Source organism: Balaenoptera musculus, chromosome 8 (assembly GCF_009873245.2).
Source record: "Balaenoptera musculus isolate JJ_BM4_2016_0621 chromosome 8, mBalMus1.pri.v3, whole genome shotgun sequence".
Classification (NCBI taxonomy): Eukaryota; Metazoa; Chordata; class Mammalia; order Artiodactyla; family Balaenopteridae; genus Balaenoptera; species Balaenoptera musculus.
The window spans coordinates 79,790,122-79,807,259 of NC_045792.1; the positions used below are offsets into that span (position 1 = coordinate 79,790,122).

At 35.9% G+C, this 17,138-nt stretch overlaps 1 protein-coding gene across 2 annotated transcripts in view; it reads left to right on the forward strand.

Moving 5' to 3' along the window:
- The window catches only part of METTL15 (methyltransferase like 15), a 370,942-nt gene extending 362,974 nt beyond the window's left edge, over window positions 1-7,968 (forward strand). Inside the window, exon 6 of one of the 2 annotated variants that reach the window (XM_036861552.1) lies at window positions 7,894-7,968. In XM_036861552.1, coding sequence (XP_036717447.1) covers window positions 7,894-7,919 — 26 coding nt within the window. In that variant the 3' untranslated portion in view covers window positions 7,920-7,968. The remainder of the gene's footprint in view (window positions 1-7,893) is intronic. The other variant, XM_036861553.1, reaches the window with a different exon arrangement.
- The last annotated feature ends 9,170 nt before the right edge of the window (window positions 7,969-17,138 follow it).

The following is a 17,138-nucleotide window of genomic DNA, read 5'->3' on the forward strand; positions in this document are numbered from 1 at the left end:
GTACAAAGAAAAAATATTGAAAGCAGCAAGGAAAAAGCAACAAATAACATACAAGGGAATACCCATAAGGTTAAGAGCTGATCTTTCATCAGAAACTCTGCAAGCCAGAAGGGAGTGGCAGGACATATTTAAAGTGATGAAAGGGAAAAACCTACAGCCAAGATTACTCTACCTAGCAAGGATCTCATTCAGATTTGACAGAGAAATTAAAAGCTTTACAGACAAGCAAAAGTTAAGAGAATTTAGCACCACCAAACCAGCTTTACAACAAATGTTAAAGGAACTTCACTAGGCAAGAAACACAAGAGAAGGAAAAGACCTACAAAAACAAACCCAAAGCAATTAAGAAAATGGTAATAGGAACATACATATCTATAATTACCTTAAATGTAGATGCATTAAATGCTCCAACCAAAATACATAGACAGGCTGAATGGGTACAAAAACAAGACCCGTATATATGCTGTCTACAAGAGACCCACTTCAGACCTGGGGACACATACAGACTGAAAGTGAGGGGATGGAAAAAGATAGCCCATGCAAATGGAAATCGAAAGAAAGCTGGAGTAGCAATTCTCATATCAGACAAAATAGACTTTAAAATAAAGACTATTACAAGAGACAAAGAAGGACACTACAGAATGATTGAGGGATCAATCCAAGAAGAAGATATAACAATTGTAAACATTTATGCACCCTAGGAGCACCTAGGAGCACCTCAATACATAAAGCAAATGCTAACAGCCATAAAAGGGGAAATCGACAGTAACACAATAATAGTGGGGGACTTTAACACCCCACTTTCACCAATGGACAGATCAACCGAACAGAGAATAAATAAGGAAACACAAACTTTAAATGAAACATTAAACAAGATGGAGTTAATTGATATTTATAGGACATTCCATCCAAAAACAACAGAATACACTTTCTTCTCAAGTGCTTATGGAAAATTCTTCAGGATAGATCATATCTTGGTTCAAAAATCAAGCATTGGTAAATTTAAGAAAATTGAAATCATATCAAGTAGCTTTTCCAACCACAATGCTATGAGACTAGATATCAATTACAGGAAAAAAAGCTGTAAAAAATAAAAACACATGGATGCTAAACAATATGCTGCTAAATAACCAAGAGATCCCTGAAGAAATCAAAGAGGAAATAAAAAAATACCTAGAAACAAATGAAGATGAAAACATGACAACCCAAAACCTATGGGATGCAGCAAAAGCAGTTCTAAGAGGGAAGTTTATAGCATTACAATCTTATCTCAAGAAACAAGAAAAATCTCAAATAAACAACCTAAAGTTACACCTAAAGCAATTAGAGAAAAAGAACAAAAGAACCCTAAAGTTAGCAGAAGGAAAGAAATCATAAATATTAGATCAGAAATCAATGAAAAAGAAATGAAGGAAATGATAGCAAAGATGAATAAAACTAAAAGCTTGTTCTTTGAGAAGATAAATAAAATTGATAAACCATTAGCCAGACTCATCAAGAAAAAAAGGAAGAAGATTCAAATCAACAGAATTAGAAATGAAAAAGGAGAAGTAACAACTGACACTGCAGAAATAAAAAGGATCATGAGACATTACTACAAGCAACTATATGCCAATAAAATGGACAACCTGGAAGAAATGGACAAATTCTTAGAAAAGCACAACCTCCCGAGACTGAACCAGGAGGAAATAGAAAATATAAATAGACCAAGGACAAGCACTGAAATTGAAACTGTGATTAAAAATCTTCTACCAAACAAAAACCCAGGACCAGATGGCTTCACAGGCAAATTCTATCAAACATTTAGAGAAGAGCTAACACCTATGCTTCTCAAACTCTTCCAAAATACAGCAGAGAGAGGAACACTCCCAAACCCATTCTATAAGGCCACCATCACCCTGATACAAAACCAGACAAAGATGTCACAGAAAAAGAAAACTACAGACCAATATCACTGATGAACATAGATGCAAAAATCCTCAACAAAATACTAGCAAACAGAATCCAACAGCACATTAAAAGGATCATACACCATGATTAAGTGGGGTTTATCCCAGGATTGCAAGGATTCTTCAAAATATGCAAATCAATCAATGTGATACACCATATTAACAAATTGAAGGATACACCATATTAACAAATTGAAGGATAAAAAAACCATATGATCATCTCAATAGATGCAGAAAAAGCTTTTGACAAAATTCAATGCCCATTTATAATTAAAACTCTCCAGAAGGTAGGCATAGAGGGAACTTACTTCAACATAATAAAGGCCATATATGACAAACCCACAGCCAACATCGTTCTCAATGGTGAAAAACTGAAGCCATTTCCTCTAAGAACAGGAACAAGACAAGGTTGCCCACTCTCACCACTATTATTCAACATAGTTTTGTAAGTTTTAGCCACAGCAATCAGAGAAGAAAAAGAAATAAAAGGAATCCAAATCAGAAATGAAGAAGTACAACTGTCACTGTTTGCCAATGACATGATACAATACCTAGAGAATCCTAAAGATGCCACCAGAAAACTACTAGAGCTAATCAATGAATTTGGTAAAGTAGCAGGATACCAAATTAATGCACAGAAATCTCTTGCATTCCTATATACTAATGATGAAAAATTTGTAAGGGAAATTAAGGAACCACTCCCATTTACCATTGCAACAACAAAAAAAAGAATAAAATCCCTAGGAATAAACCTACCTAAGGAGACAAAAGACCTGTATGCAGAAAACTTTAAGATACTGACGAAAGAATTTAAAGATGATACAAACAAATGGAGAGATATACCATGTCCTTGGATTGGCAGAATCAACATTGTGAAAATGACTATACCTCCCACAGCAATCTACAGATCCAGTGCAATCCCTATCAAACTACCAATGACATTTTCCCCAGAACTAGAACAAAATATTTCACAGTTTGTATGGAAACACAAAAGACCCCGAATAGCCAAAGCAATCTTGAGAAAGAAAAACGGAGCTGGAGGAATCAGGCTCCCTGACTTCAGACTATACTACAAAGTACAGTAATCAAGACAGTATGGTACTGGCACAAAAACAGAAATATAGATCAATGGAACAGGATAGAAAGCCCAGAGATAAAGCCACGCACATCTGGTCACCTTATTTTTGATAAAGGAGGCAAGAATATACAATAGAGAAAAGACAGCCTCTTCAATATGTGGTGCTGGGAAAACTGGACAGCTACATATAAAAAGATGAAATTAGAACACTTCCTAACACCATACACAGAAAAAACTCAAAATGGATTAAAGACCTAAATGTAAGGCCAGACACTGTAAAACTCTTAGAGGAAAACATAGGTAGAACACTCTATGACATAAATCACAGCAAGATCCTCTTTGACCCACGTCCTAGAGAGATGGAAATAAAAACAAAAATAAACAAATGGGACCTAATGAAACTTAAAAGCTTTTACACAGCAAAGGAAACCATAAACAAGACAAAAAGACAGCCTCAGAATGGGAGAAAATATTTGCAAATGTAGCAACTGACAAAGGATTAGTTCTAAAATATACAAGCAGCTCGTGCAGCTCAATATCAAAAACAAACAACCCAATCCAAAAACGGGCAGAACACCTAAATCAACATTTCTCCAAAGAAGTTATACAGATTGCCAACAAACACATGGAAGAATGCTCAACATCATTAATCATTAGAGAAATTCAAATCAAAACTACAATGAGGTATCACCTCACGCCAGTCAGAATGGCCATCATCAAAAAATCTACAAACAAAAAATGCTGGAAAGGGTGTGGAGAAAAGGGAACCCTCTTGCACCTTGGTTGTAATGTAAATTGATATAGCCACTATGGAGAACACTATTGAGGTTCCTTAAAAACCTAAAAATAGAACTATCATATGACCCAGCAATCCCACTACTGGGCACATACCCTCAGGAAACCATAACTCAAAAAGAGTCATGTCTCACAACGTTCATTGCAGCACTATTTACAATAGCCAGGACATGTAAGCAACCTAAGTGTCCATCGACAGATGAATGGATAAAGATGATGTGGCACATATGTACAATTGTATATTACTCAACCATAAAAAGAAATGAAATTGAGTTATTTGTAGTGAGGTGGTTGGACCTAGAGTCTGCCATACAGAGTGAAGTAAGTCAGAAAGAGAAAAACAAATACTGTATGCTAATGCATGTATATGGAATGTAAAAAAAATATGGTTCTGAAGAACCTACGGGCATGACAGGAATAAAGACTCAGACGTAGAGAGTGGACTTAAGGACACGGGGAGTGGGAAGGGTAAGCTGGGACAAAGTGAGAGAGTGGCATTGACATATGCACACTACCAAATGTAAAATGGATAGCTTGTGGGAAGCAGCCGCATAGCACAGGGAGATCAGCTCGGTGCTTTGTGACCACCTAGAGGGGTGGGATTGGAAGGGTGGGAGGGAGATGCCAGAGGGTGGGGATATGGTGATATAAGTATAAGTATAGCTGATTTACTTTTTTATACAGTAGAAACTAACACAATGATGTAAAGCAATCATACTTCAATAAAGATGTTAAAATAGAAAACTATGGAAATGAAGGAAATTATATCTCTGACATACACAAACAAAAACCAGAAACTTAATGTTAGATGCACTCTTGCTATGGCCAGGCATTTTGATAAATGCTTTATATTCTTGATCTCATTTAATTTAATCCATACTGAGACCTATATTTTAGCACATAATTATTGAGCCATTCATTCATCTATTTATTTAATTCAGCACACTTTAAAAAATCTTCTACTATGGGCTGGATGCTAGGAAAACAAGATGGATATAATATAGTGTTTGCCCTCAAGGGGCTTAAAACCAAGTAAAGTAAAAAAATTTGGGAATAGATAAGTGTAATCTAATACCTATAATTTTAGAGGCCACTTTCCATTTCAGACATGAGTGCAACTCTATGCAAACTCTTTGAAAGTAGGTATTCTTGTAAAGTATAAGGGCAATACTGTTATTTAGAGTGAAGTCTGGAATCAGTGTATTAGAGTGTATTACACTCTACATAAGCAGTGTGTTTGACTTTACCACCAAACAGAACCAATAGGATATTGTATGATTTATTTTTTGTAATTGGCTCACATGATTATGGAGGCTTGGCAAGTCCAATAAATGAAGGGTGAGCGGGGCAAACTGGAGGCCCAAAGAAGACCCAAGGCTGCAGTTTAAGTCTGAAGATCCTCTGCTACAGAATTCCCTTCCGTTTAGGTGTGGTCAGTCTTTGGTTTTATTTAGGTCTTCAACTGATTGGATGAGGCCAGCCATGTTACACAGGGCAATCGGACCACCATAAAGTCTCCCATTTTAAATGCTAATCTCATTCAAACACAGCATCACAGAAACATCCAGAATAATGTCTGATCACATATCTTGGTACCATGGCCCAGCCAAGTTGACACATATAATTAACCATCTCAGGCAGCAGAAGGAGCCTCAGGATCCAGCACGATCAGTAAAACCTGGGCCCTGGAAGCTAAAGAGCCCTTTTTCTCCTCACCGTAAGGTGGAGATCAGAACCAGCTGTAAGTACTCCAACTAAGCAGGGTTAGCATGAGATCATGTAATCAGGAGAGAAAGCTCTTGACTATTGCACTGAATTCTAAGTTTTGCTTGCTTCTTGCATCACCATCCTTACCGTCCCTCATTAGGATATTCTGCTGTTCTGCAGGCATTATCTCTTGTTGACCAATGTCCAGATCTGTGTCTGGCAAAGAATAATACACTATTGTGAAGATGTACTAGACTATATTTAAATCAAGTACCATATCTATGATATTAATTCATCTATTGATTTATTCTTTTATTCATTCATTTAACAAAGCTTTATTGAGAAAGTACTAAATGCCCAGAACTTTGCTAGATCTGGAGATACAGCATCAAATAAGATGGCCTAGTTCTGGTCTTTATGGAGTGTACTGCCCCTGAGGCAAGTTGGATACTAAACTAATAGCTGCTCAAATATTTAGTTTATTATAATTATGATGAATGGCATGAAGAAAAAAAGTAAAAGGTACAATGAGAGGATATAACAATGATGAGTAAAAGTAGCAGACACTGAGAGTAATCATCAAACCTATTTCCTTGTATCCCAGTCTAGCCCGTAACACCCTCCTTTTTATAATACTCCATGTTCTTTTGCTTATGACTTGAAACACATAAACATGGTGACTCTTGAAGCTATGTGTTAAAAGTGACAGAACCACACATTGAAAGCAGCTGGGGTTTCTAAAATCCCACATAGAAGGCTACCCACCAAATACCAGAATTGTATTTTTACATGTAAGAAATGAATTTAAATTGGATTTTGCCACAATATACAAATGTTTGTATTTGTTTATTCTGAATCTAGAATTATTGTACAGAAACTAATTCTGCAGTTATGATTCCACATAAACTTGAAATGTGGTGCCATTTATAACAAATATTTAAAATAGGTGATATTGACCTTTCAGTAATGTGTTAGGCAGTCAAGAAACTCTGACTCTGTGTTAGGCAGTCAAGAAACCTTTTTTTGAGGTTCGAAAAATGGAGGCCCATGTTATAAATTTGAACAAATATTTGGTAAACATACTGCCTGTGATAACTTGAAGGCATAGGGTGGGCCTGTTGTTTCAGTTCTCAGTTGGGGGTGACTTTGTACCCCTGGGACATTTGGCAATGTCTAGAGACATTTTGTTTGTTGTAACTGGAGATGAAGGTGATTCTACAGGCTTGTAGTTGGTAGAGGCCAGAAATGCTCCTAAACATCTAATAATGTGTAGGATAGACCCTTTCAGTACATAATTATCTGATCTAAAATGTCAGCAATGCTGTGGTTTAGAAACTCTGTTCTAGGGGATGTCATTGGAAAGACTCAGAATAATCATGTAAATTGGCTTTTACTTCCTCCTATGATCAAGAAAAATAAAGATAAATCCTGAAATAACTGGACAGTTGTCAGACAATAAGGGAATATTGAGAATCTCAAATTTAGGTCATCTAAAAAATCCTGCTTCAAAACCCCAACTGTAATACATGAGATCTAAAGAGGTTTTGAGTGGCAGTGTCTGATTTATACACTACTCTGGAGTGAAGATCAGATTTAAGGGTGTGTGGCCTTCCCACCCAAATTTTTAATTTCATCTGGTCTCAAGATATGTACTATTAAGTTGAGATATATTGCCCTGGGAGCTCAGAAACAAAGACCCAAATCAGCCTTGAGAATTTTATCTAGGAAAGAAGTTTGGACATAGTTATTTGAACATAGAACTGATTGGAAACTAGATTAGAACCTACCAAGTATATATCTGAGGGAAAGGTATCATGAAGGAAATTATCTTTGGTAAAGCAGATAGTATTACATTAATGAGTAGTTACTTATAAGGAGTTCAAGAAATTGTCTTTGCAGAAATAGCATTTAAAGTGAGTCCTCGAAGATAAAATGGAACAATCAACAAGTTAAAGGAATAGAGCACTGTGTACTCCATGATGCTAGGAACTGAATGAGAGTCAGGCTAATTGAGGTATAGTAAGCTAAAGGGGATATGATGATAGATGAGACTACTATGTATGGACAAGAACATAAAGGACTTCAAAATTTATGGTGAGAATTTTGGTACCTTGTATCTTTCTAGAAAACTTCCCATTTCATCTAGGTTATCTAATTTTTTGACATAGAATTGCTCATCGAATTTTCTTATAATTTAAAATTTGGGTTTTTTTTTTTAAAGCAGTTTGTATGTTATTCCACTGCCTTCTGGCCTTCATAGCTTCTGATGAGGAGTTAGCTGTTAATCTTATTAATACTCCCCAGTACATGATGAGTCACTTTTCTCTTACTATTTTCAAGATTCTTTCTTTGTCTTTGACACAGACACACACGGAGGAAGGACCATGTGAAAACAACATGGGGAAGATGGCCATCTACAAGCCAAGGAGAGAGGTTCAGAAAAAATAAACCCTGTTGACACCTTGATCTTGGACTCCTAGCCTCCAGAACAGTGAGAAAATAAATTTCTGTTTAAGCCACGTAGTCTGTAGCATTTGTTACAGCAGCCCAAGCAAACTAGCAAATTAATACAAGCCCTGACACAAGCTTCATGCAATTTAATTCTCTTTTCTGTGTCATGATTTTCTTGTCTGTTAGATCAAGTGATCAAAACTAAACATGTGGGGCTTCCCTGGTGGCGCAGTGGTTGAGAATCTGCCTGCTAATGCAGGGGACACGGGTTCGAGCCCTGGTCTGGGAAGATCCCACATGCCGCGGAGCAACTAGGCCCGTGAGCCACAATTACTGAGCCTGCGCACCTGGAGCCTGTGCTCCGCAACAAGAGAGGCCGCGACAGTGAGAGGCCCGCGCACCGCGATGAAGAGTGGCCCCCACTTGCCACAACTAGAGAAAGCCCTCGCACAGAAACGAAGACCCAACACAGCCATAAATAAATAAACAACAACAACAACAAAAGAACTAATCTACCGCAGAAGTCTTTAAAAAAAAAAAAAACTAAACATGTATGTTATTGTTTAAAGAACAGCAAAGAAAATCAAAACCCTGTTCTTATTTATCTGATCTACCTATTTTAGGAAGTGTCTGCTCTTTACACCTAAGCAGATGCAGACTTTATAAAATACAATCCTTTTCTCCTCTCTTTTAAAAAATAAATATAAATTTTCTGAGGAGATATTTTCATTTGGTTGAATGATGTTTACGTTTACTTTGCAAATAATCATTCACCTAGAATATTGCTGATGGTCACTTGATTTATTTTACTACTCTGATGGAAAACAAATTTGGTTAGTTAGTTTATACTTGTACTGATTTGAGTCGTAATGCTTTGGTTATAGTTTTTCTGATAAGACACATTGGGAAAAGAAAGTAGGACAAGGGGTTGAGTCCCACCCAACTCTGTTACTAAATGACTGTGTTACCTTGGGTTAGCTAACTGGAGTTTTTGAGTTTATTAACTACTTTGTAATATGACATTAATCTCACAGTTGCCTTGCCTGGTTATTCATTCATAATTCAATAAACAAATAAGCATTGAGTACCTCTTGCTTGTCTGGCACTGTCCTAGAGGCTGGTGACTAATCAGAGAGCTAAACCAGTCTGTGTCCTTGGGCAGCTTATACTTTAATGGAAAGATAGACATTTGTCAAAGAAATGCACAAATAAATGTAAAGTTGCAACTTTGCTGACTCCTACAAGGAGAGAAGCATGATGCTTTAAAAGCTTATCATGAGGGTGAGGACAGTAGGCAGGGAGAAGGGGATTTGACCTAATCAATGTGTTTGAAGGTCTCCCTGAGGAAGTGATAATTGAAATGAGATCTGATGAAGGGAGTCGGTACTCACTAGGTCATTGCAAGGAGAAAAAGGCAATGGATATGAGATGTGGTACTATTTTTTTTTTTACTATCATTACCGTTATTTAATAGAGACCTACTCAGCGTTTTTCATCTAGTCAGTAAAGTTATAATGCATCTTACGATAACTCCCCATCCGAAATAAATCTTTCCAAACATGAAGTTGATCTACCTAAAAAATTCAGACTTTTAAAGTAATTGCCAACTGTCACATTCATGAGAAGAACTAGTAAAAAACCTCTGAATATGAATCATGGCCCTTTTACATTTTCCTTAATCTTGTTGCTATTTCCCATTCTCTACCTATATTAAAAAATAACTTTATATCTGCTGTATTTCTCATGTTAAACCTGAATTAATGGAATTCTTTCTGTATCTTATCTAATGCATTGGAAAGAGAGTAATTTTCTTCATCTTAATCCTACTCAGTTTAAAGCTCTTGTAATAAAGTACTTTATTTTTGAAGGCTTCTGACCAGTAAACTGCATACTTCAAAAAAGAACCATCTAAACCCAATAGGCACTGTCCAACAACAAACCAGCCAATTCCCTAATACCAGGCAATTATATAACGACTATCCAAACATAATAAAACACGATTTTCCCCTCAAGGGAGGACTTGAAAAGATATTCACCTATTTCTGCTCCTTTCATATAACATTGCTGCTTTCCTATCTGAACAGAGACCAAGTCAGCACTATGGGTTAAGCCCTTTTAACTGAGAACAAATTGAACCCAGATGTGAATTGGGGAAGGGGGGCCAATTTTGCTCTGGTCTTGGCAGTGCTGAAAGGCAATTTTTTTCAAAGATTTACAGTACCTGGCAACTTTGGGCCAGGCTATAAAGTTCAAGCTCATAAATGTTCATTAGCAATTCTCTTATCATTACCTTGACATCAATTTTCCAAACGGACACAAAACTTAAATTGTCTCATTATTTCTTCCTTTTGTAAAGTACTTATGGTATGTGTGTTTGCACTATATAGATACTAAATAGCTAGATTTCAGGTCATTCTAAACTGGCTTAACCTAGCACTTTTTAAAATAGAGAAGAAATTCAGACTTTTCATTGGTGAGCAATTCCAAGGCAGAGATGATTTGATGGGTCTTTTGATCTGCCTAATTTTGAAAGGTATGAATAAAAATACCCCTGCAGAGAAACAGAATGGAATGGATAAAGCAAATGTTTGACATGTTAGCATAGCTGGAATGAGGTAGAATCCTTACCTCAGATCTAGTGGCTTAAATTTAGCAATTACTAGGGTCTAACTGCTGGGTTGATAATGCTGGAGTGTTTGGAAAAGATGGAGACATAGATGAAAGTCTACTTTCATTGAAAAGAGAGAGATTTTAAGATCAATAAACAGCACTTAGTTGAAACCACTAAAGAGCTACACAACATGTCTCAGAAATCACAAGTTTATTTTGCTTTTGTAAGAAGTTGGAATAACTTGTGTTTGAGGTTGTCAACACACTAGACTGCAATCTTGTGGTGGCCTCTGCTTTTTCTAGTGCCTGAGAAGTGTAAAGTTCCAAGACAAGGGCAGAAACCCTGTCATCTGAAGCATGCAGTTAATCAACTTCATGGTAGAAAACAACTTCAGAGGTATCATCTTAAAGCACCAAGGATGTAACTTTATGAAAACCAATTTCTTGACATTCTTCCACACTTCCAACACTCCCACATTTTAAAGAAAAATATACCCTCCTGTGAAGCTGGCACTTTGAAAGTGCGGAACACAGAACTTCACCCTGGTCCCTTCCCTTTTTTCTCTTTGGTGAATTAATGAATATACTTGAGAAGAATTTTTGTGTGTGTGGTGGGAGGTAACAGGGTAGGGAGAGAGAAAATAAAATGGAATAAAGAAAATTTGCTTTTATTCTTCTGTTTGGTATTTAGTTCAGACTTGAGTAATTTGGGGGAGTTCTTTCATTTCTCTGACTCAGATTTCTCTTCAAATTGCCATAATTCTTAGTTCTATACTTGGAACAATATGAGTGCCCTCTGGTGGACAAAATGTCATTTTAAAGTTTTTGTATATATGGACTGAACACCGTAAGTATGGAGAAAATAAGTCCAATATTTCAAATGTCTTCGCTGAACTTCTGAAATCCCTAGAAAATTAGTTCCTCATGTTCTGGTGTGGTGACAGCTAGGAAACTAGTTCGATAAAATAAAGGGATAAAAGGCAAGTGGGGGTGGTGCTCCAGATCCTATTTGCCACCAAAATAGTGTCTTGGAACTGTACATAATTTGGATCCTTAACAGGGAACTCAAATGTCTAAGGGAAGGCTAATAACCCTACTTCTTGGCCATCAATGCAAAGATCTGAAATGCTCTCATTAAGAATGAGACACTAATGAAACAACCTGGGTACAAGCAAAGCCTCTAAAGATCTATAACTGTTGGCATTTAGTGGTTAGAATTCTCGAAAGAAAGAAAGAAAGAAAGGAAGAAAGAAAGAAAGAAAGAAAGAAAGGAAGGAAGGAAGGAAGGAAGGAAGGAAGGAAGGAAGGAAGGAAGGAAGGAAGAAAGAAAGAAAGAAAGGAAGAAAGAAAGAAAGAAAGAAAGGAAGAAAGAAAGAAAGAAGGAAAGAGAGAGAGAGGAAGGAAGGAAGGGAGGGAGGAAGGAGAGAGAGAGAGAAAAAGAAAGAATGAGAGGAGGATGAAATAAAGATCACATGGGTTGTGTAACTCATTCACATGCCAAACTAATGCAAAGGACTAAGTCAATGCAGGTCTTTAAGGCTCATAAAGCATGTTTTCTCATTGCTTATTCAGATACACTTTACCTTCTCTGTTGGAGGATGACATGTTAAAGGCTGAAGACAGACTCTCTGGTTCTTCTTTTGAATCTCCCTCAATTTTTGACTTAATACAAAAGACAGCAATCTGATTTAAGATTCACTAAACTGATAAAGCCCAAGGATTATGGGCAGTGGTACGCTAATAAATGTTTAACAACTGTTTCTCCAGAAAAGAAAGCCCAGCTTTGTAACATTTGCCAATTTCCATGGTGTAAACAATCTCATCATGGTTGATTTCAAGCTACCAACACAATATCACTGAACATGTAATTGGGAAGAGACACAAACAATTGACTTTCACAAACTAATATTAGGCAGCTCCAACCCACCAATACATAGAGGACTTTTAATTATTTTTCTTGTAACTTTGACACTTTGAGCCATGAAGCTATGTTATTTTTGTAATAAGAAAAGAAAAACTCAAATAAAAGTTATTTGAAAAGTTGACCTCTACTGAAGAAATTATTTATAATAAAAGTCTTTCATATTGACGCATGTTCCATATGATACATCTCACAGTCTTTAATACTCTCTAAAATGTTTCCAAATTCACTATGTCACTGGCATCTTGTAAAAAACCTGTAAAGTCTGCATATTACCCCTTGACAAAGGAAGAATATGAAAATCAAGGAAGTTGCATCAATATATAGAACTGGTCCTAGAATTCTAGTTTTCTAGCCGTTAATCCAGTGATTTTTCTGTTTTACATGGATATTAAAAGATAATTTACAACTGAAATTGGTGAATTCTAACTGAATTCACAGTTTTCATTCAACAATAATGTTTACGCTATTCACTACTTTGAACAGAAAGGGTTATCTACAGCTATCTCTTCAAGACACTTCTGACTTCACAAAGCAGTGTAAGCCTGGATAATGCTATGCTATCAGTGCTAGGGTCCAAAATAATTACAAAAATCACTACCCCTCCCTAGCCTCCGTAGACCCAGAAAATAAAAGTAGAGTCTGATTATATTTCCCATCCCACCTTTCCCTTTGTCTCATTCTTTTGTTATTTCAACCAATGTTAATAGAGTCGTTGATAACTCATTTCTGCCAATGATCCTTACATCTCTGGGCTTAAGAAACTCAAATGCCTAGTTTGAGTATCTCCAAGGCTACCCCAAAGCACTGAGCCATGTGAAAATCAGTAGCTTAGGGCAGTGGAAAGAGAGCAGACCTGGGAATCAAGAACATCTTCTGTTCATTATTATTATTGAAGTATAGTTGATTTACAATGCTGTGTTAGTTTCAGGGGTTAAGCAAATGATTCAGTTATATATATCTATATCTATGTCTATACTTTTTCAGATCTTTTCCATTATAGGTTATTACAAGATATTGAATATATTTCCCTGTGCTATACAGTAGGACCTTATTGTTTATTTATTTTTATATATAGTAGTGTGTATCTGTTAATCCCAAGCTCTTAATTTATCCCTCCCCTGCCTTTTCCCTTTGGTAACCATAAGTTTGTTTTCTATGTCTGTGAGTCTGTTTCTGTTTTGTAAATAACTTCATTTGTATATTTTTAAAAATTTCACAAATAAGTGATATCATATGAGATTGTCTTCCTCTGTCTGATTTACTTTACTTAGTATGATAATCTCTAGGCTCATCCATATGGCTGCAAATGGCATTATTTTATTCTTTTTATGGCTGAGTAATATTTCATTGTATATATACCCCACATCTTCTTTAACCATTCATCTGTTGATAGACACCTAGGTTGCTTCCATATCTTGGCTATTGTAAATAGTGCTACTATGAACATTGGGGTGCATGTATCTTTTTGAATTAGAGTTTTCTCCAGATGTATGCCCATGAGTGGGATTGCTGGATGATATGGTAATTCTATTTTTAGTTTTTTAAAGAATCTCTTTGCTGTTCTCTATAGTGGCTGTACCAATTTAAAATCCCACCAACAGTGTAGGAGAGTTCCCTTTTCTCCACATCCTCTCCAGCATTTATTATTTGTAAACTTTTTTATCATGGCCATTCTGACTGGTGTGAGGTGATTCTTCATTGTAGTTTTGATTTGCATTTCTCTAATAATTAGCGATGTTGAGTGTCTTTTCATGTACCTGTTGGCCATCTGTATGTCTTCTTTGGAGAAATGTCCCTTTAGGTCTTCTGCCCATTTTTTGTTTGGGTTGTTTGTTTTTTTGATATTGAGCTATATGAACTGTTTGTAAAAATATCTTCATTTAAATACTGCTACAGCTACTTACTTGTTATTTTCAGCAAGTCACACAATTTCTCTGATCTTCTGTTTCCTCCTCCGAAAATAGCAATGCCTACCTCATAGGAAAGTTGAGAACACTAAATACAATGGTATTGATTAAGTGCTTTTCAAGATGCCTGGCATAATGTAAACACTTGAAAAATAGTAACAGTAGTAGTTATTGTTCTTATTGTTAGTAGTAATTATTACTATAGAATATATATTATTATTTTATAATATACTATATTATTGTATTATAATATAGAATATATTATTATATCTAATAATAATATAGTAACTAATATTATTAAAATGCTTAGCTGAATATCTGGCATTTCATTATAGGTACTCAATTAAGATTAGTTACTACATAAGAAGATGATGAAATGCTATTTTGCAAATAGCAAAAGACAGAGAATGATGCATATCTCTTTAAACCCCAAACACAATTTCCTAACAGGAGCAACTTAACTACTTTAATATTTCATCTCTATATATTAGCATTCATTTACTCATTTCCATGGCTGTTTTTATCTCCCTTTTACATATGAAGAAAATGTCTGGTTAGGCGAATGCAACACTGCCTGCATGGAGGAGATGAATCTTTTAAAAACACTAATTTCCTGTTCTTTAAATCCATGACAAATATATTAGTGGACATTATCTGTCTGTCTATCATCTATATTTGTCTATCTATCATCTATCTATCTGTCTATCTATCTATCTATCTATCATCTATCTATCTAATCTATCCATATATCTATTGGCTAAAACCATCTCCATGAGACTATACTCTCAGGGACTTATATTGTTGAATAACTGATTAACTGAAACTAACTGATTAAAAGCCTTGATTCTAGAGATTACTTTTTGCTCCCTGCTTTGATGAGATCAGCAACCAATCTTAATCAGGAAGTTTTTTTTTTTTTAAATAAATACCAAGAAAACCAAACAGTGGAGTACTTCTATTCCATAACTATATCTGGAATTATAGGTTTTCCCTGTATTTGCAAATTTTGGCTGATTCAGTCATTTCTGTGCCTTTTTAAAAATGTGTATTTTTTCTAATTATGGAAAGAATTCAAATTTGTTATAGAGAGCTTGAAGATTTCAGAAAAGCACAGCAGGGTAGTACAAGTCACTCACAGTTCTATAACCCAGAGTAAACAGCCATCCACATTTTTTTGATTCACCTGTACAGGTTGTCTGAGTATATGTGGGTGTCTGCAGGTATACATATGTTTAAAAATAAAATTTATATTCACTGCCTCGTAACAGCTTTTGTTTTAACCTAATAATGCATGAAGATCATTTCTTCATGTTATTCAATACTCTTCTGTGACCTCGGTTTTAATAATGGTTTGCCTGTGTGTTGTGGGAAGAAACCATGACTTACTCCACTAATTGTCTAGTGTAGGACATATAGTTTCCAATTTTAGATATTTGAAATGCTGAGATTCATATCCTTGTTTTTGATTATAAGCTAGTACTTAGTTTTAATTGATGACTTAGAGGTAGATGTATTCAGGACTACCCCAATCTCCTGATGTCCTCTCAGGCACAATATTTAGATTTTCCAACTATGCTGCTGCTGAATTTGGTGATCTTAAAAGGTTCCTTGGTACTTCCTTTGCTAAAGCATCGACAGCAAAAAAGGTGAAACTTTGAGAGACGGCTCCTTTCTTGTATCCAGGGGTATATTATAAGGAGAAGCAAGAAACACCAAAGAAGCATGTTTGCTTTATTCTTTGGTGATGGTTTTTCTCTCAGCATTCTTGGAGAAATCCATTCCTTTTCCTGTCTAAGTGACAGGGTTTCCTGCAGGAAACAGAACTGCTCATGCAGATGAGAAGGCTGTAGTCAAGGCAGCCATAGCAGGTGCCGCTAGCACAAAGCGGGTGGTAAGAACATATGCGAGCTCAGTGTTAGAAAGAGCCACAGCAGTGAGTCAGAAGACTTTAATGAATCCAGATTTCAAGGCACAAGAGCCAACTGTGCGATATGGCAGCCCTAGAGGCAGGACTAAAATCCTTAAATAGTCATTCCTGGATTATCAACTTTTCAGGGATTGGTGGTCAAAACTAAGCATATATTAATATGTTTATAATTAATTATATTTAGCACAACTTCTCAGATATATTTGTTTGTTTAGTAATTTAATACTTGCATCATACAATGTGTCATAGTAAGCACACCAATCGTATTCAAAGTAATTCATTTCTTTAAAGAGTATAGAATATATAACCAGATATAAAAGAAAATATTTCAATATATTAAATTATACGAGTGTGCATGTGAATGTATGTAAGTCGATAAAAACACATGTGCACAGGCATTTAACTCTGAATTTTCCAGTACCCAAACAAATAAGAGAAACAATTAGTGTATTAGTCTGAGTCCAATGAAGAGAGAAAGAAAGCACAGAGTAATTTTACCAGAGAAAATTTAATATAAAGAATTATTAATTCTACCTAGAGGTTGGAGTAAAAAGGCATTGGGTAGTAAGAAAAAAAGAAAGCAACTAAAGAATACAGGAATAGCATATATAAGGAGCAGACACTACCTTCTGGGCTGAGATAGAGCACTTAAGGAAGATACCTCCTTCTTTACCCCAGGGCTGAGATCCAGTCCTTGTGGAGAGGGCTGGTGTGGCTCTGTGGATGGTCAGTGTGCTGCTGGCCATATGTCCTTTGGAAGTTGCCAGAAAATCTGTTCTCTAGAGTGCCC